Source organism: Rutidosis leptorrhynchoides, chromosome 6 (genome assembly GCF_046630445.1).
Source record: "Rutidosis leptorrhynchoides isolate AG116_Rl617_1_P2 chromosome 6, CSIRO_AGI_Rlap_v1, whole genome shotgun sequence".
NCBI lineage: Eukaryota > Viridiplantae > Streptophyta > Magnoliopsida > Asterales > Asteraceae > Rutidosis > Rutidosis leptorrhynchoides.
In genome coordinates, this window is record NC_092338.1 from 318,358,470 (window position 1) to 318,375,770 (window position 17,301).

The 17,301-nt window shown below is 30.8% G+C and overlaps 2 protein-coding genes across 2 annotated transcripts; one reads left to right on the top strand and one right to left on the bottom strand.

Annotated features, from left to right (window-relative positions):
- The first annotated feature begins 3,421 nt into the window (after window positions 1-3,421).
- On the top strand, window positions 3,422-8,760 carry LOC139855869 (lysine-specific demethylase JMJ30). Its single transcript, XM_071845111.1, has 6 exons — window positions 3,422-3,912; window positions 5,599-5,808; window positions 6,745-6,873; window positions 7,331-7,474; window positions 7,583-7,675; window positions 8,347-8,760. Exons 1-6 carry the CDS (start codon window positions 3,454-3,456, stop codon window positions 8,530-8,532), a joined length of 1,221 nt encoding a protein of 406 aa, XP_071701212.1. The 5' UTR covers window positions 3,422-3,453; the 3' UTR covers window positions 8,533-8,760.
- A 178-nt stretch (window positions 8,761-8,938) lies between these two features.
- Window positions 8,939-15,291, bottom strand: LOC139852960 (IRK-interacting protein). The gene is made up of 2 exons (XM_071842309.1): window positions 14,874-15,291; window positions 8,939-10,601 (listed from the first exon to the last, which is right to left on the bottom strand). The coding sequence occupies exons 1-2, from the start codon at window positions 15,129-15,131 to the stop codon at window positions 9,075-9,077; spliced, it is 1,785 nt and encodes a 594-aa protein (XP_071698410.1). The 5' UTR covers window positions 15,132-15,291; the 3' UTR covers window positions 8,939-9,074.
- Between the last annotated feature and the right edge of the window lie 2,010 nt (window positions 15,292-17,301).

Consider the following 17,301-nt stretch of genomic DNA (forward strand, 5'->3'; position numbering starts at 1 on the left):
AATAATAATAATAATAATAATAATAATAATATACTAATAAAAATCAATACCGATGGGCCTGTAGTGGCTGTAAAATGAGTTGGGCTATGTGCTATAGTTCGGCTTAGTAGAAAACAGAAATATAGCGGCCCAATCAGCAGTCCATTAGTAGTTACGGTTTCCTTTATATATATATATATATATATATATATATATATATATATATATATATATATATATATATATATATATATATATATATATATCTGATCTGTTTTCATAAAGTAAGCAGCAACAGCTTCACAAAGCCGATGAATAAAAAAATCAGATCCAATCAATCAAAAATTGAAGCATGAAATCAAATGAAAAGAGGTCTAAAGCTGCGACTAACATCATTCGTGAAGCAGCTTGATTCATAACAGCAACAAAAAGTGAGATTAATCGAAGAACAGTACTCGATTATCATTATAGAACTCAAATTCAAAACTCAAAATCTAAAGAGTTTTAGATCACGATTTCTTAAGGTGACCTGCTTCAAATCACCATTATAATACTCGTGAGTCATCAATTGAACTTGAAATAACTCTTAAATTTCGAATTTGGGAATTCAAAATTTCAGTTGACTTTAATCCGAATTTTGACTCTTCGAATTCGAGTTTGATTTGGCGAGTTAAAACTTGATAATTTGAAGAAACAATCACGATGTGATTTAGAACACTTCTGCATTACTACTTCTCTTCAATTCTTTTTGAATCAATTTAGAGGTTAAATGGGTTTGAGTTTAAGAACAACAGATAGTCGATGGGTTTCTTTTCACTTCTGTTTCTTCTCTTTCGAATAGCTGAAATCAGATGATTTATATGGATAATTGAATGATTGGTGAAGTGATTATAATTTGATTGATCTTGTTTTCTTGTGATTATGGATCAACAGAATTCTAATTAAGGAGGAAGAAGAAATAATAAAAAATATATAAAAATAAAAAGCGGCTAATTATTAGTACTCTTTATTTGACTTTTTATTTTTTTAATTGATATTATTATTAAATATAAATATATTAATAAATATATTAATAACTGATTAATAAATATATTAATAATAATAATCTGATAATATTATTAATAATAATAAAAGTAATAATACTGATAATAATAATTATAAATATGATAATAATAATATTATTAATGATAATAATAATAATAGATTGTATTATTTTTACAATAATAATAATTAATACAAATGTTAATAATGATATTAATAATAATAATAATGATATTAATATAACAATTATATGTTAACTTGTAATTAAATTTAATATATTAATATTTTATATAATATATATTATATAATAACATATCTTGAATGTTTAATATTTATACATTTTATATATTTATTACAATATACATATAATATTAATTATGTATAGAAATTATATGTATATATATATATATATATATATATATATATATATATATATATATATATATATATATATATGTGTATAGTAGAGGGATCAAATGAGAACTTTTTTGTGTGAGAACCCTGAGAACTCAAAAATACACTGAAATTCGAGCAAAAAAGGGAAATTCGAGCAAAAAAGATGAAATTCGAGCAAAAATGGGACACGGGCGAACAAAAAAAGTGATATTCGAACAAAAAATAAAGGCGGGCGAGCAAAAAAGTTGGAAGTCGAGCAAAAAATTTGAAGGGCGAGCAATAATTGTTGAATTAGAACAAAAACTGTTGAATTAGAACCAAAAAAAAAAAGAAGGGAGAGCAAAAAATTTTGTATTAGAACAAAAATTTTTGAATTAGAACAAAAAAGTAGCAATTAGAACAAAAAAGTAGGAATTAGAACAAAAAATTTTGGCGGGCGAACAATTTTGAGATATTCGAACAATTTGTATAAGATGCATATTTTGTTTGGGTTCTACATTTTATGTAGAACATCATGTAGAACATCAATTTAAAAAAAAAAAACTGATTAAATTGAACTTGTTCTACAATTATTTATAGAACCTGATCTACAATTATTTGTAGAACAAAAAAGATGTACCAACTTGCATCTTCAAATTACATCTTCTTCCTACTGTTTTTTTGTACGAACATCAACGAATCACTAAGAAACTAATTTAGCTAAACAATACATCTAATTAAGGTGCATATGCAATTTTGTTATTTTGTTGTTGATCAATGTTCTCTTCCGTATCTTATAACTTCACCGAATTATCTCTATTTTTCTTATTTGATTTGTAATAGTTGATGAGAATTTGTACACGACCCAAAATTCAAAAGATTTGATATAAAGTGAAGTAAAATTAGCCGGAATTGTTCGCAATTACAGTAATTCGATGAGCATATGATGAAGACGATGAATAGGAAAGCAATTACAGTAATTCGACCCATATTGAAAATTGTTCGCCCGCGAGAGTTCTCAGGGTTCTCACAGGCTTGGAGTTCTCAGGGGATCCTCTCCATATATATATATATATATATATATATATATATATATATATATATATATATTATATTATACACAGGGTTCGTGAATCGCCGGAATTAGTCAAGGTTAAAGGAAAATTATGAGCACAGTTCAAAAATTTTGAGATTCAGTTTAACTGACTTTGATTATCGTGTAAGAATCACATAAGGATTAAGTTTAAATTTAGTCGAAAATTTCCGGGTTGTCATACATACGAATTCAAACATTAATGTGGATGAACCCAAGAGTTCAAGCGATGAATGTCGATGCACCCAAGAGTTTCAATCGATTAACTTTTGTACTTCAAACTTTAACTGTTATACACACAAGCACTCAATACTATATATTTACAGCTACAAAAAGATTCAAGGGCCAAAATGTAAATTTGTTTGGGGATAAATTGAAACTTTATAGGGGTGCAAAGGTTTTTTGACGGGCTTTATCTTTTCGTTGGACTCGAGTTACGTTTCACCGGCATAACCGTTAAACATGAAATAATTTTACGAACTAAACGCAAAAAATTATATTCGAAACGGAGAAACAACGCGAAGCGAGGACTCCTAACTAGTTTAGACTATTTGAACATATATAAGTTAATTATTAAAATACTAGCCTTGCTACGAAAACACGAATAGAAAAGTTCTTAGAACTTGGACATTTTACCTTATAAAACACACAAGTTAAGACCAAACACATCAAAAGAAAAATACAGATATGGTGGCCCATTTAAAGAAACCCATTCATTCATGAACATACAAAAGATTTCTAGTTGAAAAGTACTCAGGGGTAGTTTCGTAATATTCTCCATACGGCCACGTAAGCAAAAAGTGAAAAATATCTCAAATAATATCTGGAAATAAGAACAAAAATCTTAGAGGTACACGTCACGCTCTTCTACTTCACTAGTGGGAAATATAAACATAAACAAATCAAATCAAATCAAAATTTAATCGGCGAAACACGAAGCTTCTAATTTCTCTCAATCACCGCCGATGGCCGCCGTGAACTCCGACGACGACGTTTTATCAACTCCGATATTAGATGACGTGTCACACAACCTACTACAACGCATATCCGAAGAAGGCGGTTATGCATACGTGCGTATGTCATCACGCGCTGCGAACGGAGACGTACGCGCGGCAGAGGCGGCGCGTGAGATGGCGTGGGAGCAACTACACTCCGGTCCATGGCATACGGTGTTGCCAGTTTGGAGAGACGCGTATTCAATGGCGTGTTTACACGTGGCGAAGTTTCATTATGGAAATGGTGAGTATATTGAGGCAATTAGGGTTTTAGATATGGGATTGATAATGGGAGGGATGGTGTTGCGTAAGGATTTGGAGAATGGTGTTCAGAAAGCGACGGAAAGAGCCAACAGTATCGTTAGGGTTTTGGAGGACGGTGATAATACTAAATTGATAACCAATCATAATGCATTCAACTTGATGGAGGTGAGTTTCTGTTAAGTATGTATGTGTGTGTCTGATTAATCGTAAGTTAGTTATTAGTAATTAGATCGAGTATTTGATTATTTTATTTGATTATTTTATTTGATGATTTATATGGCAGGAGAATATTATTCAGTGAATTGAGTGAATAATATCCAGAAGTAAAAACCTTTAGTAATGGTTTAAACTTTGCACATTTTACAATTGTATTTGAAGTATTTTTAACAAAATATTCTAATAACTGTAATAAGCTTTCCGATATTACTATCTTTTGTGAATCGGAGCTATAAAATGTAAAATGTAATGAATCGGAGCTATAAAATGTAAAATGATGACATGGCATCCATGTTGTAAACGTGGTCAGACTAGTTGGGATTTGAAGTAGTCCGACCCGACTAGGCCAAGTCGGATTTAGCTGGTCAAAAGTCTGACTAGTCCCCGACTAGTAACTTTTACAACTTTGGTGGCACCCGTTATTATATAATGGGACCGTTTTTCCAAAATCTGATCTCCTTATTTCGAGGTCAAAGGGTACCTACAATCACTTTGAAAAAACCCCGATTACTCCTTTTTGAGAGCAGTATGTTCCGATTTTTCAAAATTCGTTCAATTAAGCGGTCAACGTCCGCTAATGGGTTAAGATCGAATTTGTTGATCAAAGTCGGTCAAAGTCAAAATTGGTCAACATTTTTATTAGAATTTTAGGGTTTTTGAACAAAATGAAAAATTTTAGACAATTAAGTTAAAAGTTTATGTTGATGGTTTTCTTCTATATTTACACATATCACTTCAAAATTTATTATTTAATTGTATAATAAAAATACAATACAATTAATCCCCGAATTGCCGATTACTCCTTCTAAAGTCCCGACCGATTACTCCCCGAATAGCAAGTTTTGCAACATTGCTTACAATCAGAGTTTTTAGAAGTTTAATGGAGCTAAAGGGCTTATTTTGTTTTATACAGCAATAGCAAATTAAGAAAAATCTTATACCTTCCGGTGTAACTAGCAGTTTTTTTTATTCTTTTTTTCCTTTATGTCTAATGTATTTATGCTATATAAGTTACAATCTAGATAACTTTTTATTTTAGTAGACTTGGTATCTGGTGTTGGTAGGGCATCCTACATGTTATTAGTTTCAGAAGGATCAGCATCTGAGTTTGCGTATCTCCTTTTTATCATGCTAAACATTTTGGACCGAGAATGGGATGGTTTTTTTAGGACAAATACAAGTGACATTTATTAACATGGACAGGTAAACGCTAGGAAGGTCAAAAAAATTACAATTTTTTTGGTAGGCCTTGAGCTATACATATTTTTTAAAGAAGTATTGTACTGTAAGGTATAATTCAAAAAATAAAAAACATGTCTTTAATCCTTTTACCTTGCTTGAAAAATAGAAAATAGTGATATTCATACAATCAAGAAGCACAGTTTTAGTTGATGGAAGTATGTGCATTAATTGCTGAGTAATGATTTTACCTGTCTGAATTATATATTTATCAGCAAACCATTGAAGATGCCAAGAATGCTCAGACGGTTTGAAAGTGAACAGATTGTAGATAGGAAGAAGTGTAAAAAGCTGGATTCATTAGCTTTTTCTCGTGGTTCAAATCGTTCGTTCCTTAAAGTTGTAGGACCAATACATTGAATTTTATAATGACTTATTACTCTATTAAACTTGTAGGTCCTTCAATTCTTACCCAAGAAGTCTTTATCGTGTAAACTTGTTGGGAAGAGATCTGGTCTTTCATTGGAGGCATTTATGCGTGACTATTTCCTCTCAGGTTCTCCAGTTTTATTAACTGATTGTATGACTCATTGGCCCGCTACGTCCAAGTGGAATGACTTAAATTACCTTAAAAAAGTTGCCGGATACCGCACTGTTCCTGTCGAGGTGATGTATATTTTTAGAAAACTTTATATTTTTGTCTTTTACATATATAATTTCATATTGCTTATGGTCTGTTTAAGTTTCTGAAATTGTGTTAAGTTTGACCTGAGATACTATTGCATGCATCTAACTACTAAAGGCTTTTATAGCGCACTGTTGTAAAACTCCCTGATTAATGCCGAGTACTCCTTTTTAGAACCAGCCGAGACGATTTTCCAGAATCCGAGTAATTACTTGTTCAACAGCGGTCAATGGGTCAAAATCGGATTTAGTTGGTCAAAATCGGATTGTCAGTCAAAATCTGTTATAGAGTCAATATTGGTCAACAAGTTGTTATGAATTTAAATTAGAGTTTTAGAGCTTTTGAACAAATGAAGATTATACATATGATTCTATACAAGTATATTAACGTTTATGTTTATGGATTTTTTGTAAATACACACATGTTTTTTTGAAATTTGTTATTTAAATGTATAATAACATTTAAATATATCCCCGAGTAGTGATTTTTGCAACCTTGCTGTTGTGTGTATCTAGCTTGCTAGATTTGTTGTTGTATGTATCCACAGACTTCTTTTTCATGTGATATATCACCAGTTTACAAGTTACATGAGGTCAAAAAACATACAATGTCAGTAACTTATTATTATTTTTTTTTTTTTGGGCAAGAGAGGAAACCCTCCTATGAACGAGCACATTGGCTCCCCATAGAAGGTAAAACCTCACAATATTAAATTTTATAATGGATCATGCACTATACTAAATTTTCTGGTAAAGTTTGATGCATCTTCATACAATTAATCATATAGTAATCTGTTTCGATTCAGCAAAAACTTGTGTAAAGTGTTCAACGTCAATTTTTAAGCTCTCCTGATGACCAGTTTTTGTTGCAGATATCTTCTGTAGATTCTGAAAAATGTGTTGTAGAACATCTTGCAGGTTGGGAAAAACTATTTATGCACCGATTGGAAGCAGGAGATGTTAACATTTTCTGAGTTTCTGGATAGAATTCAGTCAAATAGTCCCATTGGCCCTACTTATTTAGCTCAGCATCCCTTGTTTGATCAGGCATGTTCTTTCTCTCATGCACTATAGTAGAGGTAGGCAAATGGGCGGGTCAGGCTAAGTCAAAATGGATATTTTAAATTAGGCTGTGTTATATATGTTTAAGTGATGTTCTACACTCATGGGAGACTTTTCAGGCCGTTTGACCTCTCCTTTAAGCTAATATTTTTTGAACGTCCATTTGACTTGATAGAGATAAAGCGTTGGTGGGTGTAAACAAGCCTAGCTAATTGATCTTGACTATTTTAAAGCTCAATTTGATTCATAGAAATAATTACAATTACTTGGTAATAAAAGGTTACTTATATATATTCATAAAAAATAAAAAAATTAAATTTATATGTATGTTATAAATTTGTAGAGCCCGAGCTTTCTAAATATCTCATGACCCGACTTCAAGTGTCATATATAAGGCTCGAAAAATCTGGCAGCCCTAGCAATTATGTTTGTTTATATGCAGATACAAGAGTTAAGGAATGATATTGTTATCCCTGACTACTGTTTTGCTGGTGGAACTGAAATGAAGTCGGTTAACGCTTGGTTTGGTCCAGCTGGCACTGTCACACCATTACACCATGATCCTCACCATAATATTCTTGCTCAGGTCATTTATAACTTCAGTTTGCATGTATTGTCTTCAGTTTTTTTTAATCTGCATAGTGTATAAGAAATCATGTTAGATGTTAAAAGAATATTGTATTACATATTTCAGGTTGTTGGGAAGAAATATGTTAGGCTCTATCCAGCTTCTTTGTCAGAGGAACTTTACCCGCACTCTGAATCTATGTTGAAGAATTCTAGCCAGGTAGCTCTTTTCTATTTTACGCAAGGTTGCCATTAGATGTGGCAAAATGGGTTTTAACGCCTCAAAACGGGCCGGTTTGAGTTGACCTTTTAAGACTTTAGAAACATTGTGATAAATACAATTACGAGAATGATGTTATCTCAACAAGAAAAAGGACCCAGATGAAATTATGATCCTAGAGGGACGCAGATAAATTTTTTGATGAATAATAAATTATATGCATAGTCACCAATGAATATTAAAGGCTAAACTTTTAAAAAAAAAAAAATTCATTGATAAATATTACAAGTAACAAATAATGCTATCCAGTAACTAAGATGTTAAGATGAAATGATAATGGTATGCATAAACTAATATCGAAGTGAAAAAATATAATATTCTATTTTGCCTTTTATATTCATCGGTGAACATAAATTCTGTTCATGAATGAATGTTTCCTGTTTCCTTTTAGATCGGCCCCCCTTCTCTACAACAATATATTTTTTGGATAGAATTGAAAAATAGGAGGTTTTATAATTACCACAACACTTTTGGTGGCTCTTAACTCGTTTAAACTGTTACATTTTAATCTATTTCTCTAGTAAACCAACAATGCTCGAACTTTGGGTAAAAATTACCACCTGTAGCGTCTTATATGTAATTACCACTCCTAAATCAACTGTTTGTTAAAGGTCGATCTGGACAACATGGACCCGAATGAATTCCCAAAGATTGAAGATGCTGAATTTATGGATTGCATTTTAGAAGAAGGCGAGATGCTTTACATCCCTCCCAAATGGTGGCACTATGTTCGATCTCTCACTACAAGTCTTTCAGTTAGCTTTTGGTGGAGTGCTTCCCCAGCCTCACCAACCTAATTCACTAGTAACAGCATGTAGCTTTCGCGTTAATTAAACATTTATTTGTCAGGTAAATCATTTATGTGTTACCAAGTTATCATCATCATCATAATAATTATCATCATTATTCTTCATCATCATCATTCGTCATTATCATCATTCATCATCATTATTATAATGACTATGTATCAATGGGCTTGCTCCCTTTTCAATGCAATGCTACTGGTACATTCTTATTAATTCAATGTAATGACTATATGAAATTGTACAAGTTTGTTGTTAATTCTATGCATTAAATTTCTACTTAAGATCTTCATCCTCATTGATATGATGTTGACTTAGGGTATGGAGTGTGGGCCTGGGTACATCAAAATGTAAAACTTATCCTGCAAATTTCAATCCACAAGTCATATAGTAATCCTCTACAAACCTATCAACATTTGAATCCAACAACAGTAAGAAACACAAAAACATTCATCTCTTGGTGCAACAGTCAATTAGAATACACAAAAACAATATGTTACTTGGTAAGAAACTAAACAAAAGATTGTTAATATACTTCAACCTGCATTTTTATACCTGCAAAGAACCTTGCACTTTAAAACCCTATCATGCACATAAAACCCAGGCATTATCATAACCTTTACCCGTGTCGGATTCTGCGATCTTTGCCTATCAACAAACACATCCTCCATAAACGCACCATCAAAGCTTCGATTCTCATCTACCCGCAATATCCCAAGTGCAGGACTAAACGAAAACGCCAACAAATGCAGTAACCATATGCACTTAGCCGCAACAAAAAACGCTTGCAACAACTGTTCGGGCCAGGCCCGGGTCCAGTTCAAAGCTGTAATGATCCCACTCATTTTCTGATCACAAAACTTACTGAACTCTTCACTATAATACTTTGTTCCTTTTCTCAACACCTCATTCCAACTCAAGTTTCTAAGCGCACAAAACGAAGAGAATTGTGCTTGGCGTTCTTGTTGCGGGTCTAAAAGTTTCGGACTACCATTCTTTTGAAACACACAATTTTCAAAATCTTGATATAATGATTGGTTTATAATCGCTTCGAGATGACACAATACTACTTTTGAGTACTTGGAGTCTAACGATAACTTATAAGGTTGAAGAATCGAGTTTAAGTTTTCCAATAATGTTGTATCTTCTTCATCGATTTGAGCTACTAACGTTTTACTAAAATGTTTCACCGATAATCTTGCTTCCGAAACGATCTGCATAAACCCTTCCACCATTACTTCATTACTAACCGGCATGTTTTCGTTGTTTCCATCAACGGGCTTCGTCCCTTTCTTTACAACTCGAGAATTTTCAGAATCGTTTTGTAAAACCGCTTGACCTAACGCCTTCTTAAGCTCTTCACAATAATTCTCTAAATACTCCAACTTCTCTTTCAAATCGCCTATCGAAGATTTCATCTCCGAAACCTCCGTTAACGCCATGTCCCGTCTCTCGTTAGCTTCAATCAGTTCTTTCTTCAATGCCTCAATCGACATAATCCCCGAATGTTTAAAAGATGCATCATCCGAATCTATCCGGTTTGGAGAACTCGAACTCTCCATATTTTTATGTTTCTTCTTGTTTAAACGAGGAAACAACCACGAAAGACTCATTCCCGATTTGGCTTTAGAATGAGATTGAACCGATGTATGCGAATCCGTCATTGGTACCACCAAATTCGAATACTTATGAATTTTCCCTCCATTTTCCGCCACATTATTAGCATTTGTACTAAGTGTCGCGGGCTTACATGTGTTGCACGATGTAATTGATCTAAAATCACCAAGACTGTTTCTTCTCGACCTAGATATATCAGTTCCAGGCGATGTTCGTAAGAGTGTAACGTGGTTATGATTTGACGAATTTGTGACAGAATTTTGATCATCAGATCGGTACGTATGAGGGACAATGCTCATCAAATCAGATGGTAACAATGTTCGTGAAGATGTGTTGGGGTTCTTGTAATCAGAAAAGAATCGTAAATCGTCGTTACCTCCTCCGTTTACGCTACATTCATCCCAACAACTTTGAAAAGTTTGATTTCGTGGTACATCATCATAACTCTGCAAATATTGTATAATAACATACCATAAGATTAGAATTTGAGGAAAAAATATGTTTCGTGAATCTAACTTAAGGTTCCAAACGATTAGAGCTATTAATGATCAATTATGAACTTGCATTAAGAGATAAAACGCATATTTTTACTCAAATGTATGAAAGTATCATTTTTTCGAAGGGAATGTATTTTTACTCAGATATACATACAAGCACTAACCGGATTATTCCGTGACTGTTCATTTTTCTGGTCGCCCAATATATGTTGCCACTAAAATTTTAACCGGACCTCTTAGAAGGATAGCATAATCAATCTCGACTATTAGTCTAACTTAAAATGGTTTGAAATATATATATCGAGTCAGCTTGAGCTTATAAGAGGTAATTCGAGCTATTATTAAATTATTAATAAATTTGTACGTTAAGTAAAAAATTCATGTATATGAATTCGATTTGTAGTTTAAAGTTTTCAAATGATACTACTAAGAGCACTGGAAGTTGTATATATTTTTCAGCGTTAATTAAAGAGATTTAAAGCCGGGAACACCGGTGCGCACGACTCCCCTCCGATGTTAAATCAGTGTTAAATCCGGTGTTAAATGTCAGCGTTGGATGGGTAATGCTGTTGTTTAATTTTTTTTTCTTTCTTCTTCTCTTTCTTAAAATAATATTATATTATTAAAGTATTAAAAAAACAATTAAATAATGAATTGGACACTGAAATTTAACACTGAACGATTTCCTCTGTTTTGGCCTCAGTGTTAAATAACTTAACACTGAGATTTAACACCGAGCTCAGTGTCACGACTCTTGGACTTGGTGCTCTTAATAGAAATAGATAAATTTTAATATGACTAGTAAGTTCTATGAGGTTGACGTGCGATCACATTTTATCCCAAAATTTATGCACTAATGAAATATTTTTAGTTATAGGGATTGAATTTGCACATATATTTGAAATAAATTTGGTTATCATAAAGCAAATAAGTACACATATAAAAAGTCTTGAGCTTGTCAAGTCTAGCACAAGTAGTCTTTAATGTTATCGAGCCAAAATCGAACTTACATCTCAAAGGCTCGATAAACTATCGAGCCAAACTCAAACACTATAGAAATTGAGCTCGATGTTGCATTGAACAGAGCTTTAAAAACTGAATCTTTCTTTTGAAGCAACTTTTAGTCTGGAAAGCTGTCCAACAAAACTTGAAACTGAAACAATGTGTTTTTATATGAAAAGGAATCTGCTTTTATTATTATGTGTACATGATTTTAGATAATATTTAAAGTGTACAGTACTAAAGTCATAGTCTTGTGCTATATAGAAAATTTATATTATATTATCTAAAATAAATAAAAATATGAGTAAAAACATATAAAATAAAAAATACTCGATAATCTATATAGTCATATAAAGCTCTAAAATGATGATATCATCATTAAGCTAATTATTCTTTAATTTTCATAATGATGATGTCATAATTATATATTAATTTAATTAAAAAAATAATACGAAATCTTTTATAAAAGGAAATACTAATCTCTCCTAAATTTTAATTTTAATTTTATAAAAAATTTTAAAAGACATTTATTATTACTAATAATAATAATTATTATTATTAAAAATATAAATACACAATTTTGAGCGAACTTTATTATTATTATTTACTTTTAATATAATAATTATAATTATAATTATTATATTATTAATATTCAAATATGGATTCTTTTTACGAAATTAATTACATTACATATGTATACATATGCGAAAATACATGTCTCTATATATTTGTAAAAATAACGACAAGTTTCTTAGTCAAACGGGTCATTAAAATAAATGACTTTAGCATTTACATTCGCTTAATACCTATAACATGTTATTAAATTGTTTCGTTTAAACAAACCCGTGATTTCACAAGTCATTTTACTAGTAATAATGATATATGTAAACAACTTTTTGTAACATATGATGGACATGTAGTTATCAGAGTGATCCACAGGACCACAGTATCATTTCTTGAAGATAACATTGAGTAATTATTTTTGGTTGTTATAATATGTAAACAAATATTGGGCGGCCTAGAATAAATTTTAATTTGGACCCCTTGATTATATCGACATAAATTGCAAGACGTTGATACCATGTTTATGTCGAACATAATCGACGGTTGAGGTTAAATTTTATAGGACCTAAATGTGGAATTGAAGGTATATATATTTGTATTGGTGTTCATTGAGATTAAAGGTGAATGTATATCATAATTATTCTTATGCAATTTATAAATGACTTTGAATAGCATTATCATTCTAAATTGGTAATGTTATTATTTCGAAATGATATTTATCAACATTACATGGAGGTTTGTTAGATGCTTCATGCTAAATGTACCTTTTTTTTTTTTTTTTTAAATGAAAACTCACACACCAACATTTTACTAACACGAATATATATATCACGAAATGTCTTAAGCAGGACTTGAACCCTTAACTTTAAGGTTGTATGTGTGACATATTTAACGTATTGTTGGTTGTATGAGTAATGCAATTGTTTTTTACAAAATAAAATCTTAAAAAAATTGCAAATTTGATTTGTCAATATCATATTGATTAATAACTTCTTAAACCCCTTATATCTCTTCATTTGACCAATGTCACCTTATTTTGTAAACTTTTTGCAATCAAATCATTTTTCTGGTCAGTATTGAACTATTTGTTGTCTATATCATTATTTATGTAAATGTAAATATATGTCATAGACCGCATACAGTTCAAGGTTAAGAGTGTAGATTGCTAGCAACACGTATCATTTTCATGTTTTATTACTATCGGAATATTATTATTTATTATTTATTGTTATGACATGAGACTAACAAACATACCATGATAATTAACATTTGTTATGATTATCTATATTAGGTCATCCGAAAAATAGTTGATTAATACAATGTGGCTAGATCTTCTTTTAAGTGCATTAATGATCAAGATTACAATAATTGATTTTAACGAGCAAAATTGACTCGCGCGTTGCTGCGGAAAAATGATTTCGTTCTATACTTTGAACACTGTTTTATTTGTTTATAATTAAAATGCATACTTTCACGATTGGCACAGACATTTTATTAAATAAAACATATGTACTCTATAACCTTTTTCTTAAGTTTAAAATAAAATCATTTTCAAGAAACTTGGAAAAAATATATTTTAAAAAGGTTTTATAAAAAAGTTGTCAATTACTAGTAAGTTTGATTGTAACTTACAAGCATGTGCTCATGTGAACCAATGATCCTACTTGCCTATACACCATTTAGAATATATATAGAAAGGGAATTGATATTTTCAAACTTATTTTTGATAGATCCACACAAATTCACTAAATTACCCTTAATGATGTGTTATATAAAATTTTCATTTCAAATTATCGGAGGGTATAACTGGAAAGTAGCAACATATATGTGTGGATATATCAAAATCATATTTGAAAATATCACCTCCCAGATAGAAATAGAAATTAATAAAAGGGTTGGATTACTAACTAAAGTTCTAAATACTTCATAACAAGTTGATTTAAATTTAGAATCTTATGATAAATTCCAAATTTGATAAAAACAAATGTGGACCACGTTGTCAATTAAAATACGAAAAGTAACAAAAGGGTATAAACAATTAACTTACACTCCAAAAATAATAATTTATGCAACTATAATGGAAAATCCAAATCCATCAATTAAATTAAACAACGAAGAAGAAATGATTTTCAAATAAGATTCCAAATGACAAAACCATATGTTATGTGTAAAGCAAAAGGTATTTTCATTGTATATTGTAAATTGTAATTGTAAATTAATATTAACTTACCACTACATTATAGACAAACTTTACAAGTAAGATAATGTTATAATAGATCGATAACGTAGACTTGTTTACAATTGTTTTTCTAGTGCTTTGCACATATCTCAATACTTACCTCCTTTTAATACCGAAAAATTTAATCATACGTAATTCAATATGTAACTATACTAAATTTAATCAATAATTATTGATTTATTGATGTATCTGTTTGAATTTAAATGGTAAAATCAATATCATACGCTAAAAGTAATGAAATGAAACGTTCAAAGTGTAAGTATCGATTTTTTTGTCCAAATTTCAATAACTAGATCAAGATTCTATGTAACTATTGTATAACAATAAAAATGTTTAGCCCTTGGAAATGCATATTATAAATTTTAATATTAAATATTAAATATTATAATAATAATGGAAAAAAAATAGAAACTTACAGGGGTGAAAACAGGGTAATCTTGAGCAGATAATTGAGAAGCATGGCGTGAAACAGGGGAGACCGCCGGCAACCGAAAATGTGCCGGACTATTATTAGTTTGTAACAAAGCAGCATGAAGTGCTCTAAGTTCAACAGCTTTAGCAATTGCTGTTTTTATTTCTTGTTTACTAACCTCACTATTTGCTGCTGCTGTTTTATGATGATCTTTCTGTTTTGATTGTTGTTCTGGCATAATAGTAGTTGTCGTTGTAGCCATTTTTTGTGTAATATGATAATACCATATGATTATAAAGGGATATATGAGAAACGAATTTAATAAATGGTTGGATTGGATATTGTTTGATTTACAAAATAGATAAAAATGTTTATATGAAGTTGAGGAGAGAGAGGCAATTGGAATTTAAAGGGAATTGTGTTGTACTGTTATTGTTGCCAATAGAATAGAATGGAATAATAAAGATTATTATGGGAGCATGTGTGAGTGAACCAAGAAAAATGAGTGAGTTTGCTTGGAGTGGTTGCAGATGGTGAGGTGATGTGCAATGACTATTTTGTCCTTTTGTTGTATCCACTTATTCACTTTACTTTACTTACCTGCTCCCTTGATTACTTTTGGATTAACAGCGAGTTGGATTGAGAGCATGTAGAGTAGGGTTTTAACCTAAATGAGCGGATCACAAAGAGCTTGAGCTCGAGCTTAACTTAATACCATAAACTCGAGTTTGATTCGGTTTAACTTCAAGGTGTTGGTGACTTGGTGTATTGTTGATGAGTGATGACCTAACTTTTCATGAAGACCTGTAGGATTATAATGTTCGTTCCAGAAAATGAACGAGTGAGAGGGTTTTGACATCGCGTTAGAATTCTCGTGAGCAGGGCTGGTCCCGAGAATTTAGAGGCCTAGAACAAGATGGAAAAAAAGCCCTTAAGCCCTAGGTAGTAATATAGTTTTTTTTTTTTTTTTTTTTTTTTAAAGCCCTCCAAACTTTGCTAGAGTGATGACCTAACTTTGCTAGATTGATATATATATATATATATATATATATATATATATATATATATATACTAGATTTATGAGCCCGTGCGTTGCACGGGGACTCATCCGCAAACATTATTAGTTTTTAAACTTATATATATGAAATAACGATATTATAGGAAAAGTGTCAAAAGTATTGATGTGGTTGATAATACTTGCAGCAATAATACTTGCATCTAATTTCCCTTTTTTTTTTTTTTATCAGATTACTTGGATCCAAAAAGGTATGTAACAGGGTAATAAACAAAATCAATAAAATCATCTACAACCCCACTTGATCAAAACCAAGTTAATGAAACAAAATTGGCCTCAAATCCACAATATAACTGACAAACATATCCAACACCACTTAATCTTAGTAAATCCTAGTAAACATCAAAACTCATTTTATCATAAGAGGTAATTAAAGACGTTAATACATCTGAATTTTATAATTTTAAGGTTTACTTGTTTTAGAAACATGAGAACGGATTTCAAACCTGGACAATGTAATAGAACACACCGACTTCTTTGTGTCTGAGATGAAGTGATGGGAAATGCTCAATGTCTGCAAGAAGCATACTTTAACATCATTTAATCTACCACAAATTCACTTTATAACTACTGTTCCTACTCAAAACTACAAAATATTTTTTAATACTAAAGTAAAGTTATATCAAAACTACAAACCTTATGGCAAGGATAGACTTCATAATCATCTCTGCATAACAACCTAAAGTGGACCCAACACAACCCGCTCATTTTGTCATGTCTTGTAAAATCATACACAACATTTATTATAATTCTTGCATCCTTACTCTTGTCATATATCTGAAACTTGTTAAGAATGACATTCCATTCTTAGACACCCCACTAACAAACATAAATATATATTTTATACCAATTCACCATTTAGTTTTCATATAAATAAACATATTCATTGTTTACATATAAATTTGAATCTTCACATTGTCTTTAATTACACCTCACTGAACAGAAACCAAACTCTTAAGAATGGAAAGATCAATTATACCGACTAAACTTTTTTATTTGAGCTAAAATTAAGCTTAAATTCATAACTATTTAATTAATTTGAGCTAAAACTAAGCTTAAATCCATCACTGTACGTTAACACCTAGCCCATTCGCACATCAATCTTCAATTATATAATGCTATTTTTTTTTTGTCAATAATTTATAAGAATATAAAACAATAATAGGATGATGTAACCTTTCAAGCATTAGATTAGTTTAAATTTTAAAATCTATAATTAAAAAAATGATGATTAACAAAATACTACAACTAATTAACAAAATACTACAAGTATAAAACAAAGAGTCTTGAAAATCCATCATTCATATCCACCTCTTCAACTAATCTATTTAGCTTTCATCAAGATTATACACTATCT

Bases quoted from the DNA above. Each gene is read 5' to 3' on its own strand.
- LOC139855869 (XM_071845111.1), top strand. From the start codon at position 3,454: ATGGCCGCCGTGAACTCCGACGACGACGTTTTATCAACTCCGATATTA. The intron at 5,809-6,744 runs GTGATGTATATT...AACATCTTGCAG, and splicing joins ACCGCACTGTTCCTGTCGAG to GTTGGGAAAAACTATTTATG. The intron at 6,874-7,330 runs GCATGTTCTTTC...GTTTATATGCAG, and splicing joins AGCATCCCTTGTTTGATCAG to ATACAAGAGTTAAGGAATGA.
- LOC139852960 (XM_071842309.1), bottom strand. From the start codon at position 15,131: ATGGCTACAACGACAACTACTATTATGCCAGAACAACAATCAAAACAG. The intron at 10,602-14,873 runs GTAAGTTTCTAT...CAATATTTGCAG, and splicing joins ATTACCCTGTTTTCACCCCT to AGTTATGATGATGTACCACG.